General features: G+C 42.1%; 1 protein-coding gene across 2 annotated transcripts; it reads right to left on the bottom strand.

Annotated features, from left to right (window-relative positions):
• Positions 1–1,262: 1,262 nt before the first annotated feature.
• Positions 1,263–17,024, bottom strand: PRKAR1A (protein kinase cAMP-dependent type I regulatory subunit alpha). 2 transcript variants are annotated; one of them, XM_081162615.1, is made up of 11 exons: positions 16,863–17,024; positions 13,413–13,601; positions 8,274–8,444; positions 7,387–7,478; positions 7,125–7,186; positions 6,237–6,283; positions 5,378–5,536; positions 4,135–4,195; positions 2,945–3,066; positions 1,899–1,980; positions 1,263–1,642 (listed from the first exon to the last, which is right to left on the bottom strand). In XM_081162615.1, exons 2-11 carry the CDS (start codon positions 13,587–13,589, stop codon positions 1,470–1,472), a joined length of 1,146 nt encoding a protein of 381 aa, XP_081018741.1. In that variant the 5' UTR covers positions 13,590–13,601; positions 16,863–17,024; the 3' UTR covers positions 1,263–1,469. The 2 variants fall into 2 exon arrangements, with proteins under 2 accessions (XP_081018741.1, XP_081018740.1); XM_081162614.1 differs by lacking the exon at positions 16,863–17,024 and adding an exon at positions 16,454–16,823.
• Positions 17,025–17,392: the final 368 nt, after the last annotated feature.

Below are 17,392 nucleotides of genomic sequence, written 5' to 3' on the forward strand. Positions count from 1 at the left end.
TAGAAAAATGCTTGCAGTCACTCCCAGAGAGAACCCTGCGTTACATACAAATCAAAATGAAAAAAGTGCCTACATTATGGAACTGTGAGATTTTGTTTAAAAAAAATAACATAATAAAAATAAACTGTTGGGTTTCATTGGTGCACTGTGGAATAATGGAACACATAAGGTTGATAAGGCTGGAAAATACTGAAAGACAGTTAAGACTCAAAACACAAGCTGACTTTAAAAATCAACATCTGCAAGAGAAGTGCTAGATAGAAAGCAGAACTTTTCAGCAGGATGGCCTTTTAGACCAATTTGAAACACAGACATATCCTACCCCACCCCCAACCCACAGTAAATTCTAGTTGATGTAAAAAGGAGGGAAGGGCAAGCCAAAGTAAAAAACTTCTTCCCAAATCTCCCGCCCCAATGAATTTAGTGGGGCAATGTTCCTAACAATGAACTCTGTTCACCTGGCCTTTCTCCCTTTAGCAACATCACCCCCATGCTTGTTATGACATTTGCTCCATACATTCGGTCTATTCCCAGCAAATCCAGTCTCCTGGCATCAGTGTTAATGAGCACAGGAGATTATCCTGGAGTCAACGGAGAAATGTGCACTAACCAAGAGCTCTAAGTTAGTAACCAAGAGTGTAGACCTCCAATAATTCTTCTCAATTCAGCATCTGATGATCAATATTTGGCACTAGCTGGATAAATAAGGGTCTATTCAGAAATTGAGAGATGAGGCAGATGGAGTTAAATCATAATCAATGTGTAAGCCTATAACTTAGTCTCAAACTCTACAGGTAGGTCTAGATGGCCACACCTATTTCAGAACTGGAGAGGAAACAGTAACAAGATATAACCAATACCAGGCAAATTAGCCTGACAAAACTTCCGGTTAAAAAGAGAAGAAAAAAATGTAACAGATCATATCCATCTGATAATTAGCAAAAATGGGCATTTTCCCACCCTTAATCTACTTTAAACACAGGCAAATATCTTTCTAAGATTTTTCTACATCCATTTTTCCTAATCCTTAGAGCTTAATGAGAAATCATTTATTCTATAAAGAAATATAGCACATATGGCCACAATCTAAAATATGCTTATGATAACTGGAAAATTATGTTACTTAAAAAAAAACCTTGCACTGTTACATCATCACTCTATGGTAATTCACTTGGTGCAAGGATCTGCCCTCACCAAAAAGCAAGGCACAGACTGCCCAGGTGGGAACTAACACTGCACAAAGAGAAGCAGTAACAGCACGGTCTCCGAAGAACTCTCTATTTATTTAACTGTGTGAGAGCATTCAGTTAATGCTCCAAATGAAAAACGGTGCAATAAAGCAACTTTAATATAAACAGACAAGAAGCTGCGATGCCAGTGGCCACGTGGTGCTGCGAGTAGGGAAAAGAAAGCAGTGTGCGAGAGTGAGGATGACTGGGGGGAGAAAAGGGAGGCACAGGAGGCAGATTTCAGACAGACAGCGACACGAAACTGTTGTACTGCTGGATGTTTCGTTTGAGGATATCTGAGCACGGGCCAAGAACACGTTCAAATCTAGGTCGGTCCAGCTTGACGCACTTCAAAGGGCCCCGAGCCACCACCGTGGCCGCACGGGGACGATTCATCAGGAGTGCTATTTCACCTGGAGGAAGGAGAGAGAGGAGTAAGAGAAGGCTGACTTCTACAGGAAGCATTTTCTTAGAAGTGCACTTCTGAGAAAGCAAAAACAAATATGTATTTCTCTTAATAACTCAGTACAGGCCACATCACATCTGTACTTAAAGACTGCAATTAAAAAATAAAATTCAGGAGAAGAAAAGAGAAAATATGAGACTACAGTACTGCACTTAAAGGTGATTAAAAAAACCTACATATTTATTTTGAGGAAATCTACATACCAAAATAATCCGAAGGCCCCAATCTTCCCACTTCAACAAACTCTTCATTTTCTGACCTGCGTTGGAGCACAGCAGCTGACCCCTATGATAAAATCACCAAAAAGCACAACAAACATTTTCAAATGCAGGTGACACTTTAACTTACTATTTAATTTTAGCTCCTGGGGTGGGGGGATTCCACGGTTATTGCAAAACCTGTGTTCATATGACAAAAGCTGACAGAAGAGAGTAACTACATGAGCTTACTTCCTACTTACCCAGCAGCCCCTGCTAGGGGGCCCTTCTCATCAAGCTAAGGTACTTGGGTAACTTGGAGGGTTGACACAGGTTAGCAAACTAGAGGAGGCAGGAAGGGGTGATCCAAGCTTACTATCTGTTTTTATAGGTAAACTTCATAGGAACCACACAACTCATTAACAGTGTCTATACTGCTTTTGCTCTATAATAGAGTTGAGTCTTCACAACAGAAACTCTAGGGCTCACAAAGCCTGAATTACTGACCATCTTGCCCTTTACAGAAAGAGTCCCTAGGTCCCTCCACCCCACCCCCAGGTTAAAAAAAAACAATTAGCATCTACAGAGCCACTTTCGTAGAAAATCTTCTTTTGGATCTACGTGTCAGTCAAGAGTACCTGCTATATACATTTCCATGGGTTGTGAAGATATAAAACACAGTAGCTTTTAGAATGTAAACCCTTGCCTTTGATCCTTGGTTGCCAATTAGCCCAAACACATGATTTTAACAAAGATGGTGCAGAATCATTATAGCTTGTTATGCTAAATAGTTTTTTGGCTTACATAAGGAAGATTAACTTCAGTAGTTCAGAATCTGGATACTACTTCATGAAGAGCCCTTCCGGAATTCTGACTCAAATGCATTTAAAATGTGGGGGTCTGTCAGAAAGCCAAACACCAGCTTTTCAAAGTGAAAGGCAATTTTTAAATAAAACTGTCAGTCTCTAAATCTAAGGGTGTGAATGAGAATTGCGCCTTTTTTCTCTCTTATAGTGCACAACTTCTTAAAGTATCAATGCAGAGCCTTTTACCTCCAGAATGATGAAGAACTCATCCCCTGGTTCTCCTTGCACCACAATCTTCTGCCCATCTTCAAACTGGACTGGTTCCAATGCATCAGCTACTGTGAGACGTTCCCACTTGTCCAAAGATTCTGAAAAGCAAGAATCAAAAGAATTTCTCCACATTATTTGGTACTGCTAAAAATTTCAGAACAGAAAGTATAAAGAGAATCAACCATACAGCCATGCCCACTCAACACTCCAGCAGTGTCTCAGATTAAGCATGGCGCCTGTCTTCAATTATCTCTAGTATCGGCAAGACTTCCCATTACTCACAGAAAACCCTCAGATCCTTACTTCAGCGGCCCCAGCGGCCAGGTTAATTTAGACCAACTGCACCCAATGGTAAAGGAATCAAAAAAGTAATCATTATGTATTCCTAAAGACTGCCATCAATGCAAATCAAACCTGCGATTACAGAACACAAAAGTAATAGTGTCACCATCCTTATTATTCCAGAGGTTCACAGAAATATTATCTATTTAAATCCTCTGCTGAATTAATTTATTAAATCAACAAGAACTAGAAAATAGTTTGGCTTTCGAATAAAAGTTAACACCCAAGACATTAAGCAAATGTAACCATTTCAGAGAAAGGAGAAATGGGGGGCATCAATTCACCTAACAGAACAATGGCAGACGAAATCCTACCTTTTCCCTCTCAATGAAGAGCAGGTTCTAACAATACATACACATATCTCCAAAGTGTCAACAAAACTTCTAGCATTTTTCAGAGAAAGCAAATGACACCTAATCTTTCTTCAGAGGAAATGCATTCTTGGAAATACTTCCCTTAACCAATCAACTCGCGATGGAGCAACAGAGACAGGAGTCACATCGTCAATAGTCAGAATGTAAATGTGCAGAGTCAGGACACTTTTAGCCTTTCCATCTCTCCAGGAGAAATAAGTAGCACAGAATCCCAGAAAGCTTTTCCCAGGCCCAATCTTTCTAACGGAGAGGTCTGTCATATCCTAGCCAATTAAGCACGCTTTAAGGTTAATTCTTAGTCAAACTTGACCCTCTGTACCCGTGTGTTTTACATTACTATTAGGAAAAACTGAGCTGATAACTAGAGTAGTTTTTATGAAATACAATAGATCCTACTCAAGTACTGTTAACACTTCAACTTAATTCTCCATGCAATCTTCCAAAACTCACCAAGAATAGACACTTTACTAAGGAACTCCTCGTACATCTTCCGCTTTCTCAGAGTGCTTCCCTATAAAAAGAGTAACAAACGTCATGTCAAAAAAATGTGTGATTATCAAATAATGCTATGAAATAATAACTACTAAGTTTCAAGTAAATTAAGAGAGAGAGAGAAATCAGAGCTTGCTGCTGCTGCTTGATGCATGATTATTTTTCTTCATGTCGAAGATCGTAAGGCCCTGTTTAGCTCAATAAAAACCTCTCAGCTACTTGCTCCTAAAAAAAACACCAAGTACATGGCCAAAGGTAGTTCCTCACACCACCAATTAGTGAAATGCCAAAAAAGCAAATAATCAGCTCTTAAAAAAAAAAAAAAAACCCAAGAAATAATATCTGTGACTATAGCTAAAAACATTTCCAGTTCAGGATCCTTCCTCATAACCCCAATCCTCCACAGAATAAAACTGCTACCACTTACAGCCCACCCTCCCCACCCCCCAAAAAGGGCCATAGCCCCACACTTAACCAAGTTGTCTTATCTGCAAAGTTTGCTGATTCTATCTACAAGGAAAAAAGGGACACAGTCCCCTCTAATAAACATGCCTTACACAATAAATTGCCATGGCAATTTATATACTTATATTGATATACATACACACATACCCATGCCCCAAATACAGAAAATGTTCAAAGTACATCTAACTGCACAAATCTAGAAAACCATTCAAGATGACTAATGAAACATCCAAAGCTACTCTAAATTTGTCACAGAGTTCTCAAAAAGTCTGCCTATGTCAGTAGAATGTTCCTATGGTTTTATTATTTTCTTTATTCCTGCAGTGAGAGGGAATATGACATCTGCATTACCGATAACCCACTTTCAGTTTAAGGAAGCTGATTACTTGTGAATGGCCTTAAGTAACTATGCATTTAGAAGCAGCACCTATCGGACTATCTGTGACGTGTCAAGATTAGGTAAGTGAAGATGTGCCTATCAGCAAATGGACAGAGTCCCAAACACGAGCGACCATTCCATATACACATTTGTTTCCACGTTATTCCTGGCCAAATGTTTGTTCTAAAAGATAACTGTCTCAAATGGTACAATGAATGATGCGAAATTGGGCTTAATGCAAAGCATTCAATCATTAAAAGTAACATTCTCATTTTAAAATTTGGTGATATTATTCAATTTAAACATTAGTTACATAGACGGGCAGTCTAAATCACGCTACAAAACCCATGGTCTTACCATAAGGATTCTTCTATAGCTGTCTCGGTCAATTCCCCACAATTTCACATTTGTCTTAGCTTTGACAGTGGCTGCTCGAGGTGTCCCATAAATCAAAGCAAGTTCGCCAAAGCTCCCTCCTTCCCCAACACTGGTTGCCCATTCATTGTTGACATAGACCTAAAATGCAAATCACAAAGAATTGTACACAAACACCTAAGTATTAAAAACCCGTAAACCTTTTCCAGGGGAAAGAATTCTGAACTTTGTTTTAAATAGAATATACTGTTTTCAGTACAGAGCAAAGTACTTGACTTCTGACAACGAGTTAAGTTCAGCATGTCTGATTTACCTTTTACCTGGTTTAATCACGGTAAGAAAAAGGCACTCTGTGCTGATGATCAGGGCAGGAAGGTGAACTAAGCATTAATAAACCCACATGCATTTGTAGAGCACTGTACTGAGCACTTTGCTTATTTAATAAGCAGTTTACTTGCACAAGGCACTGAATTTCCTAATAATCCTATGAGAACAATGCCATGAGCATCCCCATTTCTTTTGTAAACAAAACTTACAGAATCAAGGAAGTTGTACCAAGTCTCATAACTAATGACTGGGTCTAAGGGTCTCCCTTACACTCGTCTTACTCCACAGCACGCACGCACGACTTAACCATTACTCCAGCAAAAGTTCTGAATTACTTGCCTACCTAAAGGAAAAGACCTTTAAAAAATTCTGTCACTAAAATATATGGCAAAGGTATTGATGGAATTTGACATGCAAGAGCTGTAACAGCCTTTGAGAAACTCTCAGAAGCAATAAATACCAATACATTGACTTCTAAGATTATCAACATATTTTTGTTCTTATTAAATCTTACATCCATCTCTCCTTGATCAATCACATAGAAGTTATCCCCTTCATCACCTAAAGGAAAGTAAAAGAGATAGAAACATTTTACAAATTAAAGAAACTATCAAATTAATGTAAAATAATAAACTTATTTATAGTATTACTATAAGAGAAGGGAGCGTGTTATAAATTAACGCCATCTTTCAGGGGGCAAAAAGTCCAGCAATATATTTTAAAAATCATAAAATTGATCAAATTTTCAGTCATCTCATTAAGAAAAAATACCTCTGAAAAGTAATTTAAAAAACAAACATATATGTGTACAAAAATAATGACTGCCTATCATCTATAACAGCAAAACAAGAACCAACCCAACTAGTAACAAAATATCAGACTGTCACAAATGGAAAAATACATGGATTGTAAAGACCTATGAAAAATCAAGAGTACATAAGAAAGGCAAAAGGAGAGGAAGGACCCAAAAGATTAGATCCACGTGAGTACATGTGAGCTAAAAGATATGTATCACAAGAAGATATAAAACCTCATAAATAGATAAGCTACACAATGAAGAAAATAGTTTTGCTTATTTCCTACTTTATAAGTGGTTAGTAATAATATAAAAGATAATATGATTCTGAAATCCCATACATTCAAAATAAAAATGCAGGAATTTCCTTTAACAGTTACTATAAACAAAATTGTGTCAGATGGTAGGGAAATAGTAGTCCTTTCGAGAAAATGTGTCTTTTAGTTCATCCAATTTTAATTTTCAAAAGAAACAAAAATTCAGTAGTACAACATAAGTAAACTGGTGGGCTGAAAGAGGAAAATAAACTTCGATATTTTAAAATTCCTACAGCCTCGGCTCCTCCCCCAAAATAATACTGCATGCCACAAAAGCAGCAGCCCTTACCTTGCTGAATAACGGTCTCTCCAGCAATAAAGGAAAGTGGAAACATGGCATCAAAAATATCACTGCAAGGGACAGAAGACCTCGTGTTACGTTTCACGCACCTCTTCTGTGGATTTCAAACATTAACCCTAAGATTCAAGCTCCTAGATTTTCAGCAGGGATTATCATCAGTTGAGTAATGAATGTTAACATGTGCAACGATGAGGCTGGTTTGGGACCACAGCTGTACAGGAAAGCAGTGTAACAAAGAACCTACACCTACCTTCTCTCGTTATCATCAAGATGTGAAAACAGCACATTCTTTTCAATGGCCTTGGCTAAAGCAGCCATTGTCTTGTAATCTTTCGGTATAACCTAGAAAAGAATAGGTGGAATGATGATTGCGTAAACCAAAAACATTTCATGCTTGCAACCTGCATATCAAGTAAATGACAAGCTGCATCGCGGTATTTAAACAAGACTGCTCTAAGTATTTTCAACATAACATACACATACTACCTTTAGTCCACAAAGTACTCAACAAATATTGACTAGTTAATCCCCTTGTCTACAACCAGACCTGTATTTAAAGGCTGGTATTTGGTTCCCAGTCAACAACTAAAGAAACAAACCAAAAAACACCTTGACCAAGGTCATTATTCTAGGCAAACTAGACATTTTATGATTGTCATTTTTTAAGCTGTGATTGTGTACTCTTAGTTCCACAAGCCTCTTGCCAGGACGATTCTCCTCCCCCTTTAAGCCACTAGTATAACCTGAAACGGCAGGTGGGTTCTCAGGAAGATCCAATTAGGATGAAACTAGTAAAATAAAAGGTCAGAGGCCACAGCATGAATGACAGGATGTCAAAAACCTGACACCATGACTCAAGAGAAGTAAACGAGTACTGCTTCCATCTACTGTGATCATCATCATGGAAAAGAAAACTCCCCAAACGCATTATTCCGTTTTACAATCACTCCTGCGGTCTTCTCTGATGGCGTGTTGCCACGGGAGTCTGCCCCCGCACCCCAGAAGTACACGGGATGGAACACAATCTATCCTGTTGGTGTTTCACTGTTCCAAACTCTGCGTGCCTTCATCCAAGGAACCACCACCACCATGCGGGTCTCGAAAACACCACCCCAAGTATTTAGACACCAAAGCTACCTTTCTGACATAGGATGCAGCGTCTTCCTCAGTGTAGACCTCGGCGCTGATGGCGCCCCGGCGCCTGCGGCCTTTCACCGCTGGGTTGGGTGGAGGAGGGGAGACTTCGTCCTCTCGTGAGTCCCCACGAGTGCTCGCTTTCTGCGGGTTCTGCATCTGCCTGGCCTCCTCCTGGAAAAGTGCACACTTATAAATGAGACCTTTCAGGATGTAAAGCTGGTACGCGCACATTGCAGCAAGTCGTTTCAAACCCCTTCCTCTATCACCAGTGTAAAAGTTAAGGGGAAAAGCAATTCCAAATGCAAAAAAATGGAATGGAGTTTGAAAAGAATGTTCTGAAAGACTCTTTCTCGGGTGACAATAGGTGCTGTACTTACTAATGGGCAAAAGCCATTAGTACAAGGACACAGAACATGCAGGTAAAAACTAGATATGTATCATAGCAACACACTGACAACAAGGACTTGTAACACACACACCAGCAATAAACTGCAAAACAAAATCCTGGGGACTAGGTTTTTAGTATGCTGTGCAGACAGCATGAGACACCCCTTCCCCCAAAGAAGAACGTGCTCAGGCAAAGCAAAGTGACCCAAGAGTGTCCAGATGACTGGGTTACTTCACTCAGTCAACAAGCATCTCTAGGTCTGCATGCCAAGGCTACATTAAGCAAGGGAAACAGAAAGCAACAGAGGAGAGTCTTGAGCCCATGGAATTCAGTTTTAGCTAGAGTCTCAGAGAAAAACAAATGATGAAATTATGTGACAGTAACCAAAAATGGAAATTAGATCAAATCCAACAATGCTTCTCCCGGCAGAGCTACAAGCATTCGTCACTATTATCAGGGTTTACACTTGAAGTTAAATTTTAAAAAGTTTCCCTGCTTTTAAAGACACCTTGTCAAACTAATTCATATAAAAACTGAGATGAACTATTTTAACACTCTTATCAAGAGCCTTAAAAAGAAATTCCTCAGGTCTGCAGCAAAGCATGTTTATTGTGCCTGATACAAACGAAGACTGTTGACACACGTTACCCACCACTTCCTCACCTGCCTCATTCTACATTCCTTCCCTAAGCCACCTTTCACATTCAGAATGAAGTTGCCGCATTTACTAATGATTTCAGAAACCTTTTTGGTAAAAATAAAATTAAGGAGGTGCCTACTTTTTTCCTCTTTCATGGTACTCAGCCCTGATTTTGGCATCAAGACAAATAAAAGAGCTACATACACGCAGCAAAAAATGTCCAGGACAATAAGCATCAAGGTATTAACAGCATTCATTTCTACTGGCAGAGTCATGCCTGATTTTTACACTTTTCTTTTGTGGAAGGACAGGGTTTGCTTTATTTTTCTCATTTCTCTGGATTTTCTAATTTTCAGTTAAGAAAATATACAATAGGAAAAACCTGTAACAAAGATAGATTTAATATACTTACATATCTGATTACAAATGCTTTACTTCTTGACCAAATAATAGTCATTCTATTTCTAGTTTATTCTAAGATATGTATATATGTGAAATAACATATATACAAAATTATTCACTATATCAGTTTCTAGTATGAACACTGGAAACAACCAAAATGGTCGTTAACAGAAGGATTTTAAATAAATTATAGTGTATCTATGCAATGAGATGCCACATGTGTCTGAAAAGAATAAGCAGCACTTTTATATGTGAATTTGTCTACAACGCCCACATGCCTATGGAACAGTGGTTGCACTCAAGGAAGACAAGAGAGAGAAGACTTTTTACTGTTATGCCCTTCTGTATCTGCGGAATTTTGAACCATATGCAAATATGTAACCAATTTTTTAAAAATACATTTTTAGAAAACTCACTTCATTTTCATTCTGGTAAGGTTTTCTGATTCCATATTAACACTCAACTATAAAACTCAAGTCTCCCCAAAGTCTAAAGTTTAAGAGTATATATGAAAACACAAATTCCACCCCCTAAATTTGTCATCAGAATTTCACAAAAATTTCACTAATTTCACAAATAACATTTCGTTTGGAACTACTCCGTCTAACTGAATGTTTGAGATAACTCTGAAGCACCAGAAGCATTGACTTTGACAGCGCTGCACGGGCTCTCATCTTGAACAGCAGTCGGACATACCCTGATCTCGATGACTCGGGGCCATTATCAGGATCGATTTCCAATTATCCTTGTTCTTGTTGTGGTCGTTCTGTCAGTCTTCTTTCTGCTTCACTTCTTTCATATATTAAAACCGCGCCCGCTCCAGGCTACGTACTGGTTAACAGCATTACGTTCTACTGATTTATGTTCAGATTCTGTCTGGACCACTTAATGTTTTCACAGTTATTTGTTCCCTCCCTTCCCTTCCCGTCCATTCTCCCCTATAGGTGAAGTTGCCTCCCCAGTGACTTGGGACTTAACCTTATGACTTGCTTTGACCATGGACAGTAAGTGGACATGCCATACCATGTCTGCGTGTATGGTCTGGCTGTATGCCCGAGTTTCTGTCCCCTCTCTGCCTTGACAGCAGCATGCTCTAACAGTGGCTGCTCCTTCCACTCAGCCCCAGAATATCACATGTGGAGTCAAGAAGACAAGGTGTGCTGAGCTCAGAAGAGCTGCCTATGACTGAGAAATAAGAAAGGTCTTTTGTATAAGCCACTGAAATTTGAGGGTTATATGTTGCTGCAACAAAAACTATTACACTGTATAATCATAACCAAGTTACTTAATCACTCTTAGTTTTACCTGCTACCTCTATAAAATGGTGACAATCACCTCACACATCTGAAAAGAGTATGTATGTACATAAAGTGCTTCACATAGTACTTGGCACATAGCAGACACACAATGTTCGTAGCTAATTAAAATTCCTCTAATCTGTCAGACACGCAAGGTTCAAATATATGCATAAAAGGGAACTTAAATTCCAGACGACGGTCTAAGGTAAAATGCAGAAGCTTTCAATGGACCACCTGTGAGAGCTTTTGGTGCACTGAGTAGTTGAGGATACCAGAAACATGACCCCTGCTTAACACAGGGAAGGAGGTGACAAGAATGTGACTGTATTTTCAGGCATATAAACCTAACACTTAACGAATAGAACTGACCTGTTAAAAAGTTGAAAATCTACTTACTTGAAAGTCCTGGCTAAAGAAACGTATGCAAGTGAACAAAGACCCTTGCGTTATAGGGAAAGTTTGTTAAGTTGTGACTTTTCACTAAGAGTTAAAGAAACCAACCTGCAAAGAAACTAATTTTTAGATTTTTAAATCTAAAAATCCCACCTGCAAAGAAACTAATAATGATGCCTTGCCTTCCCCGATAGTGCTTAATCAGTGCTATAAGTACAGGCTTTGAAACTAGCACCATACATTCAACACTCCCTATAAAAAGACATGTAATATCTCACCAGCCTCATCCTCTTATCTGATGGTTTCTACTGATGTACAAAGAGAAGAGGAATCACCTTACAGTGACCCATTTCAGAATCAGATCTCCAGGAACCCACTTTATCGAGAAATAGAGACACCCATAGCAGCCTGGCTCTAAAGTATTTCACTGTTTGAGCAGCATAGCTTAAAAAAGAGAAAACCATGCCCTGGCCAGGGGCTCAGTTGGTTGGAGTGTCAACCTGTATACCAAAAGGTTGTGGGTTTTGATCCCCGGTCAGGGCAAGTATGGGAGGCAACAATTGATGTTTCTCTCACATTGATGTTTCCCTCTCTCTCTCAAAAAGGAAAATCAATAAAACATATCCTCGGGTGAGGATTTAAAAAAAAAAGCCACACACACAAAAAAACAGACTTTCTACAACAATTCCAATTCATAGGAACTGGTTGTTACTCTTGTTATTTTTAATTATTCTAAATAATGGTACTAAACACCAATTTTAACAAACAGCTTTTCAAGAAAACAGCAGAAAATGCCTGATCATTGAGCCAAACGTTTTTTAAACCTTAGTATAAAGATTGTTTTACTAATAAATTATGCTGATTAAGAAACTGTCCAAATCACCCTTGCAGGTTTGGATCAGAGGTTGGAGCATCGGCCTTCGAACCTAGGGTCTTGGGTTCAATTCCCTGTCAAGGGCAAGTGCCTGTGTTGCAGGTTTGATCCCCTGCCCCTGGGCACGTGCGAGGGGCAACCAATCAACGTCTCTCTCTCATATCCATGTTTCTCTCTCTCTCCCCCCCCCCACTCCCTTCTGCTCTAAAAAAACAAAACAAACAAAAAAAACTGTCCAAATCAATGGGATGTACTAGAAATATTCCCATTATACAATTAGGTAATGATCATGTACCTGAGATACACCCCTTAACTGGTTCATAAACATTATGAACCATATCAAAACTTCAATATGCAGAAAAAAAGCTATAAATTTATCTCACAAACTTACTTACAGAAGCAAATCAAACCAACTGCTCAAAACTCTCAGCAATCCAGGCTTCCTCATTCATAGTTCCTTGAGGGAACTGACTAAAGCATTGTCTCTGATGCAATATTATAATTTTGCTCAGAAAAACATATACATATGCTTTGGTCACACTGATCTACACTCAGTGGGGATGAAAAATGAAGAATAAAAACTGGTTTAAGTTTTTTTTAAGAGAAAATAAGTCCTGACCAGAATTGTAAATAAAGTACAATTCTGACGCCCATCAACCTTGATCTCTGCTCTACAGTCAGTTCATCTGAGATGTATTCTACAAAAAGTGGACTTCACTAATTTGGAAGTTCTGATATACCAGTCACAGGCTAGACTCAAATGTTTCATTACCTTGGTTTTAAAGGTGGGATAAGGCTTATTAAGGTTACTTGCTTTGCTGAGGAACAGAAAACCATTAACTGCTTTCAAGTATGTTAGAATTTCTCACTCCATACAAGTGTGTGCTACTTCTGATCACTTGTATCTAGTTGGTTATTTTACCAAGTAAACTTAGCTTACAGGTTTGTTTTCTGACAAAGCCTACTAATGGCAAAGTTAAAAATTACCAATGCCTTAACTGCATTTTCTTTTGAAATTCTATTTTAGACTTCTTATTTGGTCAGAATTCCATTTCTTCCAAAAGATACAAATTAGTGACAATCTACAGAATTACATTTAACAATTGTCAGGGTCTTCTCATCATCTCCCCACATTTATTTTTACCTTCTCCAGCCTCTCAAAGTATTCCCTGAGGAATTCCATGGGTCTCTCGGGTCGCGCAGTGCACAACTGCACAATGGAATCCTTCAGCAGGGCCTGAATGTTGTGCTTCTGCACGTAGAGCTCACATTCCCGGAGGCTGCGCTCCTCCTCGGTGGCTGCAGAGCTGCCAGATGCCATGGTTCTTGTTCTCTACAAGAAAAACCACACATGTGCTTGTGTAAACTATGAAGAGCAAATGCCGATTTGGCCTCTGACTTAAATTAATTAGTACCGATTCACAAGGGTTTTGTGATTTTTTCCCTCCCAAAGTTGATTTTTTTCAAGAGAGAAGAGAGCTTGGAAATAGTAAGATAAGCAAAGAAGTAGCATTCTTCTAAAGAAGTGTTTCATTCAGTGTCCACTGCAGGATCTAGACTCTGCAGGCAGCAACAGTAAGAGGCAATAACCTTAGCTCAAGGGAGGAAGTATGAGCCACTATCCCCTGCAGAGGCTGGCTGATGAGGAGTCAGGCCCTAAGGGAATTTCATTCAGTACTCCCCTTGCAAAAAAAATTATAACGTGAGAAGTGTGTAAATGGTAAACAGGACAGAGAATTACAAGGGCACACAAGCGGGCTCTAAGTGAAAGCAAGGAAGCACAATGAAGAACGTCTGACGTTCCCTGTACAAAACTCCTATCTCAAGGGACTGTCCTAATGTCAGCCAGCAAACCACTGGGGCAAAGGATCTGATCAGCCAACTACTAGCGTAATCAAAAAATTTAAAGCACAAAAAGAACCCCAGATGAGTTTTTAAAGAAACCTTTTATTCCAGACTCTTACCAGATTCCAACCCTAAATGATAACACACTTAATCCACTGGTAAGAGGTAAAAACCTTAATAGAAAAAAAAAAAAAAAAAATCTTACCAAGTAAACTATAAAAGATTTGGACAGGAAAATGTCAAAACATTTTCTTCATCTGGACAGAAAATATTAAAATAAGAAATTTTAAACTTACATAAAGATTCAATAGATAAACTGCATTTAACGAATTTTAGAGGATTCAAAATATCTCAATGTGAAGTAAAATAGAAATGTAACAACAGGTAGCTAACCGTACCTTGGAATTAAAAGCTTAGTAACTTAACAACAGAGTCATAAACTGTTTTCCTTCTAACTCCTAATTACTAAACAATTAAGATTAAAAGATAAAAGGCCTGCTCGGCAACTAAATTCAACACTAATCAGACTTTTCCAAATATAATGCACACAAAACTACTGAGATGAAACTGTACATGTAAATGCAGAAAGAAATACCAGAACAAAGAATTAAAGGGCTATACTATTACTTATGTCATACAGGCAACTTTCATAAGGATCAATAAAGAGCATATTAATTAAGAGACCATGAAAACATACACAGCTCTCTGATAACATACATTAAAGGCCACAGATAAAGAACCATGCCGTTACTTCAGAAATAAACAGTTAAAAAAAAAAGAAAGATAATTTACTTGAGGATGGATTAATACCAGACTCTTCTTCAGGTCAATCATATGAACTGAGAATACCCTTCAGCAGAATTTTATGCATTTCTAATAATACTGACGGCCACCAAGAACAATGATAAACCAGATCTTTTATGCTTCAAAACATTCAGACATTTTTTTTAGGAATATCAATACATGTATTCAAGTTGACCAGAGAAATCATACAAAGATTAATGAGAACTGGGTCTAAGGGATGAAACTGCTTTTTGTTGGAAACAAAGTAATGTATTCAAATGACCAAAAAAAAGTACCCTGGTAATAAGGCGGCACATTAACAAACAAAAATGCCCGGAGATGATGTAGTCACAGGTGAGCGCCCCTGAATCTCCAAATTTCAAGGCTTTAATATTTTTAACGGAATATATTTAGACTGACTCTGTACCTGTACTTAGTCTAAAGAGCCCAACAATTTAGCTTCTCCCTCCAAAAATTGTTTCAATACTTTAAAATGTTCACCTGCTTTGTCTCTACACTCAGGTTCCTCCGTTTGGAAATTCAGTTTCAAGAGGATCACACGCTAGGAAACACTGGAGACACTCTGAGGGGCTCTCGCTGACTCGGGCTGCGCCCCCCCAGGCCAGCCGGGAACCCTCCCCCGGAGTCGCCGGGAGAGTCAGCAGCCCTCCCTCCCCGGAAAAGACCAGCCCTTTGGGAACCTCTCAAGACGTTAAGCCTTTTGGCATCACACCTGCGCCGAGCCGCAGGGGTTAACAGGTACCGCGCATTTTCGAGAGGAAGGACGGGAGAGTGCCCTTCACTTCACTTAGGCCACAGTCATGGCCACAGAACGAAGAAGGGAGGCAGGTCCTTCATCCTGGTCTAGTCGGAAGGCTACCGTGGTGGCGGGGAGGCCTCGGAGGGGGGGGGGGAGAAAAAAACAAACCTGGAAAGGGAGGGAGGTGAAACGGGACAAAAGGAAATTCAGGAGCCAGGCGAAAATCGTGGGGGGGGGGGGGGTAATCGGGGCAAGGAGGAAAAGCGGTTACTGGAGGAGACAGGAGAGAGGAAAACAAGAGCTGTCGGGTCTCAAAGATCGGCCAGAAACGCCGAGGAAAACCACAGCCGATGCCGGTAAAAACCGAGCTGTTGTCCTTCAGGAATCGAGGGAAGGCGAGCGGGGCGGCCACGGCGCGCGGGAGCGGAGGCGGCGGCCGCGGGGCGCGTAGGCCGCCGAGGGCCGGCGAAGGCCGCGGAGGGCCGGGGGCCTGAGCAACGCGGGGTGGGGGGAGCGCGCGGCCGGGGGATGGGGGCGGGGCGGCCGCGCAGCCCGGCACCGCAGCGCACGTCCCGGCGGCCTCGGGGCCTCGGAGGTGCAGAATCGGGGTCGCAGGCGCGGCCCGGGGCTTGAGGCCTGCGAGGAGGCGCCCGCCGGGGCCGGGGAGGGGCAGGGGGTGCGGCCGTCCCGCTGCAGGTCGCTCCCCGTGACGCCATCTTGGATCGGTCCAGCGCCCCAAAACGGGCGGCGGGGCGGCGAAGCTCGCCGCGCCGGGGCCCCTCGTCGAGCGCACTTACCTGGGGACGGGCGGAGGAGAGCGCGGGGCTGCGGCAGCGAGTCTGCGGCGGGCTGAGCTCTCTCAGCGCTTCCCTCCCAGCCCGGATTCACTCTGCGATAGCGGCTCCGCGGCGGCCCCACCGGAAACGACCCGGCCGCAGCCAATCAGCGCTCGGCTGCTGACGTCAATGCGCCTCGCTCTGGCCAGAGCCGTCGCCGTGACAACCTTAAAGGCGCGGCGGCCCCACCTTCTCTGCGGCCGCTCCTAGAAAGACCTGCGCTCCTCAGCACCCCAGAATCTTGCTCCTTCGGCTCCTTTTCCATCTCACCTTCTCCGTCATCCGCAGCCCTTTTCTCACTCCCGCCTCCTCTCCTTTTCCCACTCTTTCTGGCCCGGCGCTTCCGCCCCGATCACCTGTCCCTCCTCACCTGCGCCTCTCCGGATGCTGCAGGTGCCCTTTCTTCCTCCTGCCGCCAGTCGCTCCCTCTCCGCGGGGCTCTCGGGAGCTCGCCTCCCCTCCTCCTCTCCTCTCTCCCACCCGCTCTCTCCGCCGCCTCCCCCGCCGCCTCGGCCTTTTCTCCCTGCCTCCAACCCCCGCCCCCGCCCCCACGTGGGGCGTCTCGGATGACAGGTGGGCGACTCCGCCCCGCGGCCCCTGCAGGGGGAGGACGCGGGGCCCCGGCGGGGAGAGTCGTGCGGGCTCCAAGCCCCGAGGAGGCGGCGGCCCCCGCACTTGGGAGGCAGCTGCCCCGCGGGCCGGGCGCGGGCGGGTGCCCGGGATGCACACGCCCCGGCCGCGCATCCTGCCCCCGCCGAGCGCGCCGCGCGCCTCCGGGCCCCGGCCGGCCGTCCGGTCCAGGAAACCTGAGCCCTACCGAGTGTCCGCCGTCCCCTCCGGGGGCGCTGTCGTCAGTGGAGGCCACACCGTCCCCACGGGCACAAGACCCCGGAGAGGGTT

Source organism: Miniopterus schreibersii (genome assembly GCF_964146895.1).
Source record: "Miniopterus schreibersii genome assembly, chromosome: 16".
In the NCBI taxonomy this organism is placed as follows: Eukaryota; Metazoa; Chordata; class Mammalia; order Chiroptera; family Miniopteridae; genus Miniopterus; species Miniopterus schreibersii.

Excerpts from the sequence above, each read along its gene's own strand:
- PRKAR1A (XM_081162615.1), bottom strand. The coding sequence starts at position 13,589 with ATGGCATCTGGCAGCTCTGCAGCCACCGAGGAGGAGCGCAGCCTCCGG. Across the intron at positions 6,284-7,124 it reads AGAGACCGTTATTCAGCAAG|GTGATGAAGGGGATAACTTC; the intron begins GTAAGGGCTGCT and ends ACTTTCCTTTAG. Across the intron at positions 1,981-2,944 it reads AGTTCTTCATCATTCTGGAG|GGGTCAGCTGCTGTGCTCCA; the intron begins GTAAAAGGCTCT and ends ATTTTATCATAG.